This window comes from Magnolia sinica, chromosome 18 (assembly GCF_029962835.1).
Source record: "Magnolia sinica isolate HGM2019 chromosome 18, MsV1, whole genome shotgun sequence".
NCBI classification, from domain to species: domain Eukaryota; kingdom Viridiplantae; phylum Streptophyta; class Magnoliopsida; order Magnoliales; family Magnoliaceae; genus Magnolia; species Magnolia sinica.
Window position 1 is genome coordinate 11934022 of NC_080590.1, and position 12817 is coordinate 11946838.

Consider the following 12817-nt stretch of genomic DNA (forward strand, 5'->3'; position numbering starts at 1 on the left):
AACTGGCGAACCAACTCTAATGAAGAGTTGGGTGATATGATGCTCCTATGTCAAATATCCAATCGTAATTATGATTGTAGTGTAAGTGACCAATCATGGAAACAGACAGAACATCATCACCACTTGTTTTTTAATCAGATGTGATAACATTGGCCTCCTTGGAAGAAGCCACTAAATTTTCTTTCTTCGCTTTAGGATTTTTACAATCATACTTCATGTGTCCAGACATCCCACAGTTCTAGCACTTTAATTTTTCTTCGCCCTTACCTTTGGATTTAGATCTAGGCCTTAAAGCTCCTGTATCTCACTTAGAATTTCTATCCCTCGTAATCAGTGTATCGGAAGATGTCTCCATGTCACCATTTAGCTTTCTCATGGCCTTCCCTTGAAAGGCTGAGACAACGGTGTCGACATTCAGGATTTTATTTGCGGTATATATTGTGTCTTCGAATGACTCATACAATGTAAAAGGAGAATTCAACAATATACATGCACGTTTCTCATCTTTAACCGCTTCCTCCATATCTAGCAATTTACACATCAATTTATTAAAGTTGTTGATGTGAGCCTCCATATCTCCACTCTTCGCCATCTTGAAGGTATAGCACTATAGCTTCAAGTGTAGGCTATTTTCAGAGGACTTCTTGGTATAGATGTTCTCTAACTTCGCCCACAAACTAGCCGCAGTTTTCTCCCTCAAAACATTATAGAGAACTTCATCCATGAGACATAAACGGATAGAAGCTAAAGCATTACCATCAAGGTTTTCTCATTCTTCATCTTTCATAGTAGATTTTCACTCCTCAAGATCCTTAGCTTCGCCTTACTTGGTTAATAGACCAATCATCTTAATATTTCATAACTCAATTATTTTTGCTTGAATACTTCTGATCAATATCAAGCTTGGTGTTTCCCATTATTGTTAATTCTTTAGATTCAGATCTGTGCCCTAATGATTTCTCTGATACCACTTGTTGAGATTTGTGCTGCGAAATCACACAAATATGGATCTATGATAGCAATCTAAGACCACCAAGCAAACACAAGAAGATACAAAGATTTAACGTAAAAAACCCTTTCAGAAAAAATCACGGCACAAAGTGATGAAAATCCACTATGAAAGCATAAATTACAAAGAGAGAAGACTTACCCGATTCAAACAAGCTTGAATCTCACCCTTTTTACACCCTTTGAAACCCTTTAGAAAGCCCTAGAATGTTTTAGAAAGATCCTATGAGCTCCTATTTATAATTTAGAAAACTTCACTTTCGCATCGACTTAGAATAGTTTGGAAACCGCCTCAAAGTTACGCAGTCTGGGTAACCTTCGACTGGTCGAAGCATCACTTCGATCAGTCGAAGGGACCTTCGACTAGTTCGACTAGTCGAGGATCTCAAACTCCAAAATTGGAGACATCTGTTTAACAACATATTACACCCCTAGTCAAGGTTTGAAATCATTTTGTTGCATGACGTATTGTTCACCACTGATACCATTATGTATTTCCCCATATTGAGTTATTTTGGTCCGATATAAAGCCGATACATTAAGATCTTTCATGAGGTACATTTTGGTATATGTATTAGTTTTGGATGGTACTAAAAACTTTGCCCCTAATTCTTTGTGGAATGTATTATGAGCTCCATGCTTATCTTTCTCATAAAACCAACAAAAGAGTGCATTTTGTTTGAAGTATTATTGAGGAAGTTGTTGGATTTGCTCTCTATGAGAAAAACAATTACTGAACTTGAAAACTGTAAAGTAAATGCGTGCACTAAAATTGGCAAAGAGAAAGCTGGTTACCTACAAAACAACAAGGAAAAAGCATGAGGAAATGTAAATGTCCTTGGAAGGAGGTGAATTTTTTTCTGTTTATATTCAATATATAGGTTTTAAAATATGCAAGTAATTCCGGGAGGTATTATACTATTTGGAGTCATCTATCCATATTGCACATTATTCCACTGCACCTAAAAGTTATTTCTTGAAAAAAAGTAGCTAGTTATACTAATGTCTTCGTAGAGCTCTTTTGACCCTACAAGTACCTCTACATGTATCATTCACGTGACATCACACGTTTCATTAAATTATAATGGCGAACAACTCTTTTAATGATTTCCCAACTACAGGAGATGATACAGGAGATCACCCGGTACCTGAGTCTAGTAGCACTCCTGTAGACAATATCTTATCCTAGATGTTGGGATAGCTAGGATCATTTCGGTCGGATCCCCATGATGGAGTTAAGTCTCATAACTTTCATAGTATAGGATACGAAATTCACAGTTTTAACAAATTGTAGAGGGAGATTGAGGAGTTGAGATGTCAGGTGAACGAGCAGGTAGAGCATATAATAGAAGAGCTACTGATGGAGCATGTGATTGAGCATTTGGAACAGCAGATTACAGAGCAGACTATAGCACGGATGAGCGACATTGTGTGCTCATTGACGATATCCCTAACTTCGGGCAATATCTTCAATTAGAGATCATCATATGTGAATTAACAGCTACATTTGCACAAGCTGTCTTATCATATAGAAACACACCGGAGGTTGAGGACTGCGGTTGTCGAGAAGAATAATTAATAGGTGGTTTCTTTCTTGTTATTTTTTCATAATTATATAGTGAAGCTCATACATAAGATTTTATTATTTTGTAATAATTTAATTAAAATATTATATTTAGTAAATTGTGTTTTTATAATTTGTTTTCTGTTTCGGTGAATGATTGGATTAAATGAATAAATGAATGATTATGCAGGTTGGACAATTAAACATGCACAATTTTATTTAAACAAATATTTTTAAAAAATTAAACACTTTTAACCTCAGTTTGTAATCGAGGCTAAAATATATTGTTAGCAATTGTGAATTAAAATTATAAAAATATTAAAGAAGTAATATAATTTATGATTGTATAGAAATCTTAGGCTACATAATACGTTATCTTTCTCTCTAATCTTAGGTTTTATCTGTGTGTAAAAAGGTAATAAAAATAAAATTTTCTAAACTGAAAATTAAAAGCAAGCAATTACCCAACTCATTTCTTTTAATGAAATATATTCAAATTCCAATACACATATATACTTTAGAGTCGTTGTATTGAAGAACAAAGTTTATCAGTAATTTATTTATAGAGTTGAAATATACTCGTGCAGTAAAGAAGTAATTTAAGAAGTTAAATTAATAATGACATGTCTCTAGATAAATTGTTAAGATTCTTCTTGAAATTATTGGAAGGAAATAAGAGTTAGGTGCGGGTAGTAGTTGCATTGAAATTGAAAGTTGGCAAGAAAAATAGAGTTAATTAGGGACAACAGAGGTATTTAAATGATTGGAAGTACTAAAGGAAGGTAAAATTAGGTAAATATAGAGACACGTGCCGAAGTGTTTTACCATTTTATTAGGGTTGGTAATGGGCTGGGCTTAGGTTCCTTTGGCCCGACTCTTGAACTGTTTGGGCCTAGCATACCAGGCTGGGCCTATTTAATTTTTTATTTTGCCCAACTCAAGCCCGGCCCATTGACAGCCCTATGCTCTAATAAAAAATGTAAGGGCTTGTTTGGTAGACACTAATATTGTGTTGGGGAGTCAGATTGGGAGTCCAGGGCCTCTTTTACTTATATAAAGCCATCATAATGTTGGAGATATCACTAATAAAAAGGACCATATACCATGCTACCAACCTAATCTGGTAACATTGTTTTATAAAATTGTGTAAAAAGGGAAATGGTCCAGTGGGCTAAGTTTCGTTGTACTACTACCATGCACATAGAACGATAGTCATTGGATTAAAAGCATAAATCCAATGACTATTAATAACAAGCATATATATAATGTAGTATTAATTAGTATTTAAATGTTAACACAAGTTTTTTCTTCTTTAATATCCTTAACATAGTTTGTGGACCAGGTAAGTCGACATGTACTGCTCAATAACCTGGTCACTAGGTTGAGAGAACTAGGTATGTATAGGAGTAGGGCATGATTTCTCGAGTCACATATCGACTATGGCCGAGTCCTGACAGGTCGGGTTACGGTTGACCGTTGAAGTTGTTGTTGGAGAGGCTTGTTAAATGTGCGTTCCCGTTACCAATTTTCTCGGGTTTATTCAGACATACCCGGTTTCTGGATTGTACCTCTGTCCATTTCCAATGTTCCCGGGTTCGCTCTATCACGCCTTGTTTTTGGATTGTAATCAAATATATTCAGTCTATCAGATCAGTCCAGTCATCAGGTGGGCCGCACATGGGCAGAAAAAGTGACAAGGAGCCAAAAGGAATTCCATGCAACAGGACAATATACCTCACATAACTATTTGACCGGCCTGATTTTTTGCTATGGCTACATATGGTTGATAAAGTGTTAAGGTGGATATACATGAAGCGCAGTCAAGTTGTTTAAGATACAGAAGGCAACCAATGATAATTAAAACAAAACCTTAGCCGATGAAAGGGAAGTAAGCGGCCGAGAGGTGTTTAGAAGTGAAATTGCCGTAAAGAGAAACATAACCAAAGAAGATTCTAAATAAGAGAAAAATCTTTTAAAAAAAGTTTATCAACTACTGTAATCGTCGTAATAATGAAAGAAAAATTTGTATAACTCTATAAATAATAGATGAAATTAATAGAGAAATGAGTTTCACACCAACCAAACTAAACAAACAAAACTATCAATTTATTTCCATTCATCCTAAGAGTAGCTATAATTTTTAGTGTAATCCAAGCCTACACTCATAAGCTGGATTTATTCTTTATCCAATACCATGCAGTTCTTTTAAGAGACATATTTTTGTTGCTGCTTCTAATGACTGATTGTGAGTTTTTCCTTTTACTTGATTTGCACTGGTATTTTAAAAGTCTGTTCTGATGGAAGGCACAAAGTAACTCATCTTCAAGAGGAAGAATCCTACAAGTTGACTATTGTCTAATCATTATCAAATTTTACAAGTGACTGAATAAGCAATTGATTTTCTCAAAAGCTAGTCATATGCATTCATATTAGATGTATCTAATTATTTTAGTGCATGATGTCAAAGTTGATCAATTTGAATCGAGCCACTATATCAATTTTGGCACACTTACATAATTGAAAACAAACCAAGCAGCCAACACAATCGACCCAATCTTTTAGGCTAGAGGATATATAAGAGGATCGATAGCGCACCTGATGGACAACTCAAATCATGAATAATTGGGCCATAGCAACACATGTTCTTCTGGTTAATAGGTGGACAGCGGCATGATGATATACACATGTTCGGGTTCTCTCCTCCCTTACAAGAATAATAGATCATCTAGATCGTTCATTGGCACAAATGGTTATGATGATGAAGCACCCATATGACAAGTTCTACATTGCTCCATGTGATATGTCCTACCTTAGTTTTTTTAAATATAAAAATGGTAGTTAAGATCACCTATGCTCATTAAAATGGGTGGGTAATTCTACCTCGAAAACCAATCTAAAAGGGTTGACTTAAATCTATGGAGCCCATCATAATGTATAAGATACATCTGCACTATCCATTTGTTTTATCCATACATTTTGGATCATGATCCAAAGAATGAGGTAGATCCAACGCTCAAATTAACATTTTGAAACATGAGCCAAAAAATGAGGTAGATCTCAAATTACCCACATGAATGGAAACAGTGGCCTTACTTCATCCGCTATTGAAAATTATATTTCCTTCAGAGGGCCCATATTGAGGTTTATTCATCATCTAACCCGTTCATAGGGTAACACATATATGGAATAGGGGAAAACACAAATATCATCTTGATCCACAACTTCTAGGCCCAAGAAATTTTTAATGGTAGGCATTTGGTTCCCACTGTTTCCTTTCCTGTGGTGTGGTCCACTTGATCTTTGTATCTATATGCTCATGCCCTAAATTCAGCTGGCATAATGAATGGGTAGTGTGGATAAGCCACACATCGTGGTGGGCCTCATCTTTATTTAACAATTTTTTTTGATTTAACTGTTAAAAAAATAAGCCGTCTATCCATTTACAAGATAATTACAGTTGAGCCAAAATATCAAACAGGCCCTTAGTTAAGACCCATCTAAACTGGGGCACCTATTTGGACAGTACAACGTATGTGTCATATGTGCCACGTGGACAATATACGACGGCATGCATATGGACCATCATAATTGCCAGAGTATCGGAAGTTTCTCTAAAATCGGAATCTGTCCAAGTCGGTCAAATCCACATGCATAAAATAGAAATAATTACCGAACTTCTATTTTCAGCTACCATCCTTCCCTGGTTTATTCAGTTCTTATATGGAAAGGAAAGGGCAAAGACGACGATCCTCCCGATTATGATGGTTCACATATATGTACTCAACATTGTACACGTAGCCATCTTTAAGCCAGATCTAACCGTTGAAATAATAGACCCCACTTTAAAAATGAACAACAAATAAATATAATGCTTAAAACTGCACTAAATAGCCGATTTTGGACATAAATATGGTTCAATAGTAAAATAGACAGCGTTCCAAATTTAACAAAACGTGTCAGTTAATCAGCGGTTGTGATGTCCCGATTAGTCCAATTTTCATAATTCAAGCAATCTAGTGTAGGTTACATTATTTGTACGGTTTAAATTTGATATATTATATTCTATGTGTACAATATTCAAGTGCATGTGTATAAACCATCTTACTTTGGTACAGAATTAAATGACAGAAGTTGTGGTTACAAATTGAGAATGGATTACCTAGGAGGCACGGCATTTTTCGTGCCTGCACATTGTTTTAGTGCACAAGTGGCACGTATGTATGATGATCTGAACCATACATCATGTGGGATCCTATTTAGACTGATGGATAATCAAAGGTTACTTTCAATTATACTTCCTATTCCATCTAATAAATTGGAATTTCAAGCTTAATAGAAACCGTTGATTTTTTTATTTTTTAATTTTGTCTTTAGTGTTAATTTATATTCCACCAAGTAAAAGGTTATGACTTTATAAACGTTTGATTTTCATGATGCCCCGAATCACCTTTGGAATCACGAAATGTGCGGTTTAGGTCTGATACATGTGTGCGATGTATTCAGAATGACACGGAGACAACGGAAAATTCCGTGCCTCTGTCGTAACCAACGTGGAAAAACACTTGGTACTTCGCGCTACGTAACTACCGGGGTTACTCTCACTAACTTGGGAGAAAATAGTTAACTTTCTTGAAATCCACACCGTCCATCACTTGATCCACACATTTTAACCTTTGAAGCCAAAAATAAGAATGATTCAATATCAGATGGGCCCAAGATAAAACTTTATACCAAAAAATTATAAATTCACGTGTTATGGTCTACCTGAGTTTTAGAGTATGATAATATTTAACTAATCCTTTCCTCCTAGTGATAAAGATCAGATTAATGGATTGGATGGCATATAAACACCATGGTGGTTCGTACACAAAACAAATGCTGTCCGTTCCATCTCAACCCTTTCCTGTGGTATAGATTACACGAGTTTTGGATGATTATTATTTTTAGCTTCAATGGTTAAAATTAGAAAGTGTAGTTGATGAACGGAATGGATCTTATGAAATTTTCATATACGTGGCTCTCTTTTTGGGAAAGTAACCCGGTGGCCACGTGGCGCGAGTTATCGCACCGCGGTCAAAGAAAACCGTGTCTCCACGTAAGCTATTTCAAACTTGGGAAGGATAACATGCCAATTCTAACTTGACAAGGATAACATGCTCTTTCCTATGTAAATTCCAAACCCATGTTCTTTTCTCTTCAAAATAATCTGTGAATACCGGTTTTGTTGTTGGAAAAATCCTCCTACCGGCTCTCTCTCTCATAATGAACCTTTGTAAGGTGATGAAAAGAAGGCAACAGCAGGTTCCAGTCATCAATTCACTTCCACAAGAGCTGGTTGTGGATATTATTGCTTCTGTTGCTGCTTCTTCATTATCTGATCTTTGTAATGTGAAATTAACGTACGTTTCTTTCTTTTCTTTTCTTTTTCTTTTTTTTCTTTTTTTCCTTTTTGGGGAGAGGGCCGTATATCTATATATACTCTGAGTTTTTCTTATTCATCATTATATATCCGATGTTGGATTTGATTGGTTTTCTTTTCTTTTTAATATCTCTTTAGTTGCAAGGAATTCCATGAAGCTGCAAGGGATGATTATGTTTTTCAGCGGGCGTCGATCGAAGCACTGCCCACAATCGAATGGAGAACATCTTCCCAAGCTTCCTTATTCTTAAAGCAATGCGAAGCTAGCGGGAATCCAGATGCTGTTTACAAGCGAGGGATGGTAAGTGTTTTTTCTTTTTCTTTTTCTTTTTCTTTTTCCTCTTAGACGTTCTACACACATACATACATGAGCCTAGCAAAACGTTACGTTATTATTGGGAGGGTAGGATTTTAGATTGCACGTGCATGCAACTTGCAGTCCGTTGGTGAGACGAACCACCTCACCTTACACGTGCCATTGCAGAACATCAGGATGGTTGAATTTTCACGTGGGGTGCAGTTCTACGCTAGTAGAATGTTGGTCTTTTTTTTATTCACATGTTCCTTTTTCCTGTGCATGTGTGGCCCACCTTATGACTGGACTGATCTGGTTTTGGTAACACGTGATGAGGCTAACCTGATGAACGTCCTGGTCTCCCGCCTTTTGGTTTAAAATACAAAATACAACTGGCGATCGACCCGGAATATTTCGTACAAACCCAAGCGCTGTGGGGCCCACTGTGATGTTTGGGTTATATCCAATCCGTCCATCCATTTGGCCAGCTCATTACAGTTTAGGAACCTAAGCACGAGGGACAGTGTTTTAGGCCCACTGACTAATTGGGCTGAACATGGGCATGTAACTCAATGAGGCCCATCCTAACCTGCCGTCTTAACTAGGGATGGCAATGGGGCGGGCCAGGCTAGGCCCGTCCAGCCGGGCATGATGACACTTAGGTCCAAGGCCTGAGCCCAGCCCATGCTTCCATGGGCCTATCACAACAAACCCAAGCTAATGTGTATGGGCCAGTGCCTGAAAAATGATAAGACCCTATTTCCCACTTGAATGTTCTGAATTATCCGTTGATCAAGTCGGCCACACGTATAAAAGAAATTCTCACCTGTAGGAACAAAATCACGGTCTACATTGAAGATGCATGTGATGCTTACTCAAGGATTATAGTAGCATATTTATAAGATATAAGACATACATGTGAAGTTAGGTAAGTCGGGGCTTAAAAAAAAGAAGAAGAAGAAGTCGGACTAAAATGACATGAATCTAGACTGGCTTGAAAATTTATTGGGCCATGCAAGCGCGAGCTAAAGCCTGTTCGAGCTCACCGGGTTGGTCAGGTCACATGGCCCATTGCCACCCTCATTCTAAACACTGCTTGACTGAGTATTTTGATGGTGGACAGGGACCGCATGAGACTATTCCTTAGCTCGTGGGCTGGGCTGTACTTTGTTTTGGATTGGCCGGACCAGGGCAATTTGCCACTCTAATCTACTCTATATTTAATTGGATTCTTTTTTTTTTCAATTATTTATAATGTTCTTTTTATTTTCTTTAATTTGTTAGATAGAGTATTTCTCTAGAGCCCACATCCAACTGGGCATCAATTTTTTGAAGAGAGCGGCAAATTCAGGCCATTTGGAATCGACATATGTGTTGGGAATTATTTTGTACAGTAATGAATCCTCACAAGAAGAAGGAATGGAACTCTTGAAAAAGGTGAAGAGTACCAATGATGGTGGGATTGATAAATGCCTGATGAGATCCATGAAGGTTCTACGGGAAATGTGGATTAACAATACCATTCCTTTGCCAGAATCAAAATGTGTTGATCCGACTTGTAGAAATAGAAGGATGCATGTTGTTCCCAATGTTATAGATCACTCATGGGGCAATCAATGCAAAGAGCCGAGTTTTTGTTCCCAAACATGCAACTGGGATCACGAGCTCAATAAATTTTGTAATTTTTTAAGAGGTGTTTAGTTACAACTGTATTGGTTTATACATATATAATGTTGTATTCGAGTTTTGTATGTTATTTGACAAATTCATAATTCAAAGTTGAAAGTTTATTGATAATGGAATGTATCTAATTTCAAGAGTTAAATAGAGTGCAAAATTTGCAGATTTCTATGTGGATGACATCTATAAAAGAAATAATGTGTTGGGCTGTGTATTTGGCCATCATTCCCATTCATCATGAATGTTTATTTCAAGATGTTTATGGGTCTTTATCATGTTTTGGAAATCATGTATTGGGTCTACCTTGATATATGTATTTTGTATCCATGCCGTCCATCCATTTTTCCAAATCATTTTAAGATTATTATCCCATAAATAAAGTTGATCCAATTATCAGGTGGATCATATCATAGGAAACAGTGGTAATCGAGCATTAATGGGCCACAAAATTTTGGATAAGCTTATATTTGTTTTTGTTTTTTTATTTTATTTTTTTCTCATCCAAGGTTATGTGACTTTATTAACAAATTGGATGGCAAACAAACACTATGGAAACATTAAATTGCGTTTAAAAAGTTTTTAATTGTAAGGAGTTCAATCACCACTGTTTCCTATGCCATGGTACACCTGATAATTGTATCTGCTTCATTTTCGGGATATATAATGCCCTAAAATCATATGGAAAAATGGCTAGACGGAACAATGTGGGCCTCATGGTAAGGGCGGCTTCATCTTGGTTGACGCTGCATCCTCACGTAAGTTTTTGAGTGCCAGCTTATCAAGCCTCGTACTCTGTCAGAGTATCAAACAACTTTCCTTTTGAGTGACCGCCACCTCAGAGAAAATACGAAAATACGAGTGTACTCGGTAATTAACTTGCCAAACAATGTACTACTTTTTATTTTTCTTTTTCTTCCGTACCAGTACTCACAATGGGATTTCACACAATGAGTACTCTAACCCGTGTACTTGTGTCCAAACTCTTGTGGAATCTGCCATTGAGTCATGAGTAAGGACTCAAACAAACTACTATTCACCTCAGCCAAGTGGAGAAAATATGCCCGACGTTCAATCACTCTAAAGTCATGCAAAACTAGGAACGGTGAAATAGATTTTGAACCTTTGGTCAATTTCTCTTAGACAGTTTATATGATATGGTCCACTAAATGATGCCTATCAACTCTGATTTTTTATTTTTTTTTCAAAGAATGTTGCTAGAATGCATCTCCACGTATTAAAATTTTCAAAGCATTTATACGGCCTCACTTGTACAGGGCGTATCTAACTAAAAATATTTTAAAATCTGAATATTTCAACCCTCCTTTAAATATGGATGGACTCTTCCATTTTTAATAGTCATCTTAGTGTTCTTATGAGTATCTCAATCCATGGTACGGCCCACCATATAAATTACTTGGTTCATTGAAAAGGACAACTTTATCCTAATAATTGGTGACTTCGTACAATAGAAATCAATGAAAAACCACCAAAAAACTTCCAAGTTCACATGAAGCGCCGGATCCTAATTTGGGGTCTCTAATTAAATCTTTATTCTAAGTCATGAGTTGATTCTAACCTAGGCTTAATCTAATCATTAGCATAACATACATCTAAGGTCCTCGTGAAAATCTAAAACCTAGGCTCTGATATCAATCTGTCACGCCCCGAAATTCGGTGCCCGAGTTGGCTAGGTTTGAACCCAAATTCCAGGACTGTGAGTTATACTTAAACAAAATATACATCGCAATCCACATTATTTTCAAGCATTTTCAATGCAATCAGAGCAACTAAAAAGGGTCAAAATAATTATCATTAAATAACATCCACAAATCAATTATCGAATATTTAGTTACATTGATATTCAAAAATAATTAATAACAACATATATTGATCTTTAATTAACTTCTAAATAAATAAGGGAAAAAGTTTTCAATCTTGGCCAACTAATTCTTCATATATAAACCCTGTAAAATAATATATATGGGTGTGAGCGCGACAGCTCGTAGGGTCACATCCTTTCCAAAATTGAAAATTCTACGTTAACACAAATATGATTAATTACGAGTATTGAGTCGTCATTTTATATGACAACAATAACAATTTATTTTTTTTATAACAACAAAATAAGACAATGCAATCATTTAAAATCCTTCTTGGTTCAATTCAGGGCAGAGCACCCGTACGTGCTGATTCTTTTAGGGAATGACCCTCGGCAGAGCACCGGTGTTGATCCTTTTAGGGAATGACCATTGGCAGAGCATTTGGTAAATAGACTTTTAGAGTAAATACCCAGGGCAAAGCACCCGTGTGTGTTGATCGTTTTAGGAAATTGCCTAGGGCAGAGCACCTGTGCCAATCCTTTCGGGAATGACCCTGAACAGAACACCCGTACCATGCTGATCCTTTCAGAAATTACCCTGGGCAGAGCACCCCATAAAAATAACATAATGGTCCTTTCAGAGCAGAGTACACATAATATAATTAAAAGCATTTAACAATAATCAAATGAATTTATTCCACATATTATAAATCAAATAAATGCATTCTACATCACGTAAAACCAAAATCAAATGATTTAAATCAGCAATACGAAATAAATAGTTAATGAAATGAAAGTATATAATAATGTAGTCTTTTCAATCAAGAAAATCACCTACCTGGTGTGTTGAGTGGAGGCTGAATGGCGTAGTTTGGACGTTGCAGATTGGAGATGGATCCAATGGACAGTCAAGATTTCCCGATTTATATGTTGGCTCAAAAACAGAAAGAGAAATGAGGAAAAATTGGAGAGGTTTTAATCTGCATGGATTGCATTGTGGAAGCCTTCCAAATCCCTTACTGCAATGGAAGC

At 36.4% G+C, this 12817-nt stretch overlaps 1 protein-coding gene across 1 annotated transcript; it reads left to right on the forward strand.

Annotated features, from left to right (window-relative positions):
* The first annotated feature begins 7719 nt into the window (after positions 1-7719).
* Positions 7720-10129, forward strand: LOC131233620 (F-box protein At2g35280-like). The gene is made up of 3 exons (XM_058230401.1): positions 7720-7971; positions 8130-8292; positions 9571-10129. Exons 1-3 carry the CDS (start codon positions 7835-7837, stop codon positions 9985-9987), a joined length of 717 nt encoding a protein of 238 aa, XP_058086384.1. The 5' UTR covers positions 7720-7834; the 3' UTR covers positions 9988-10129.
* Positions 10130-12817: the final 2688 nt, after the last annotated feature.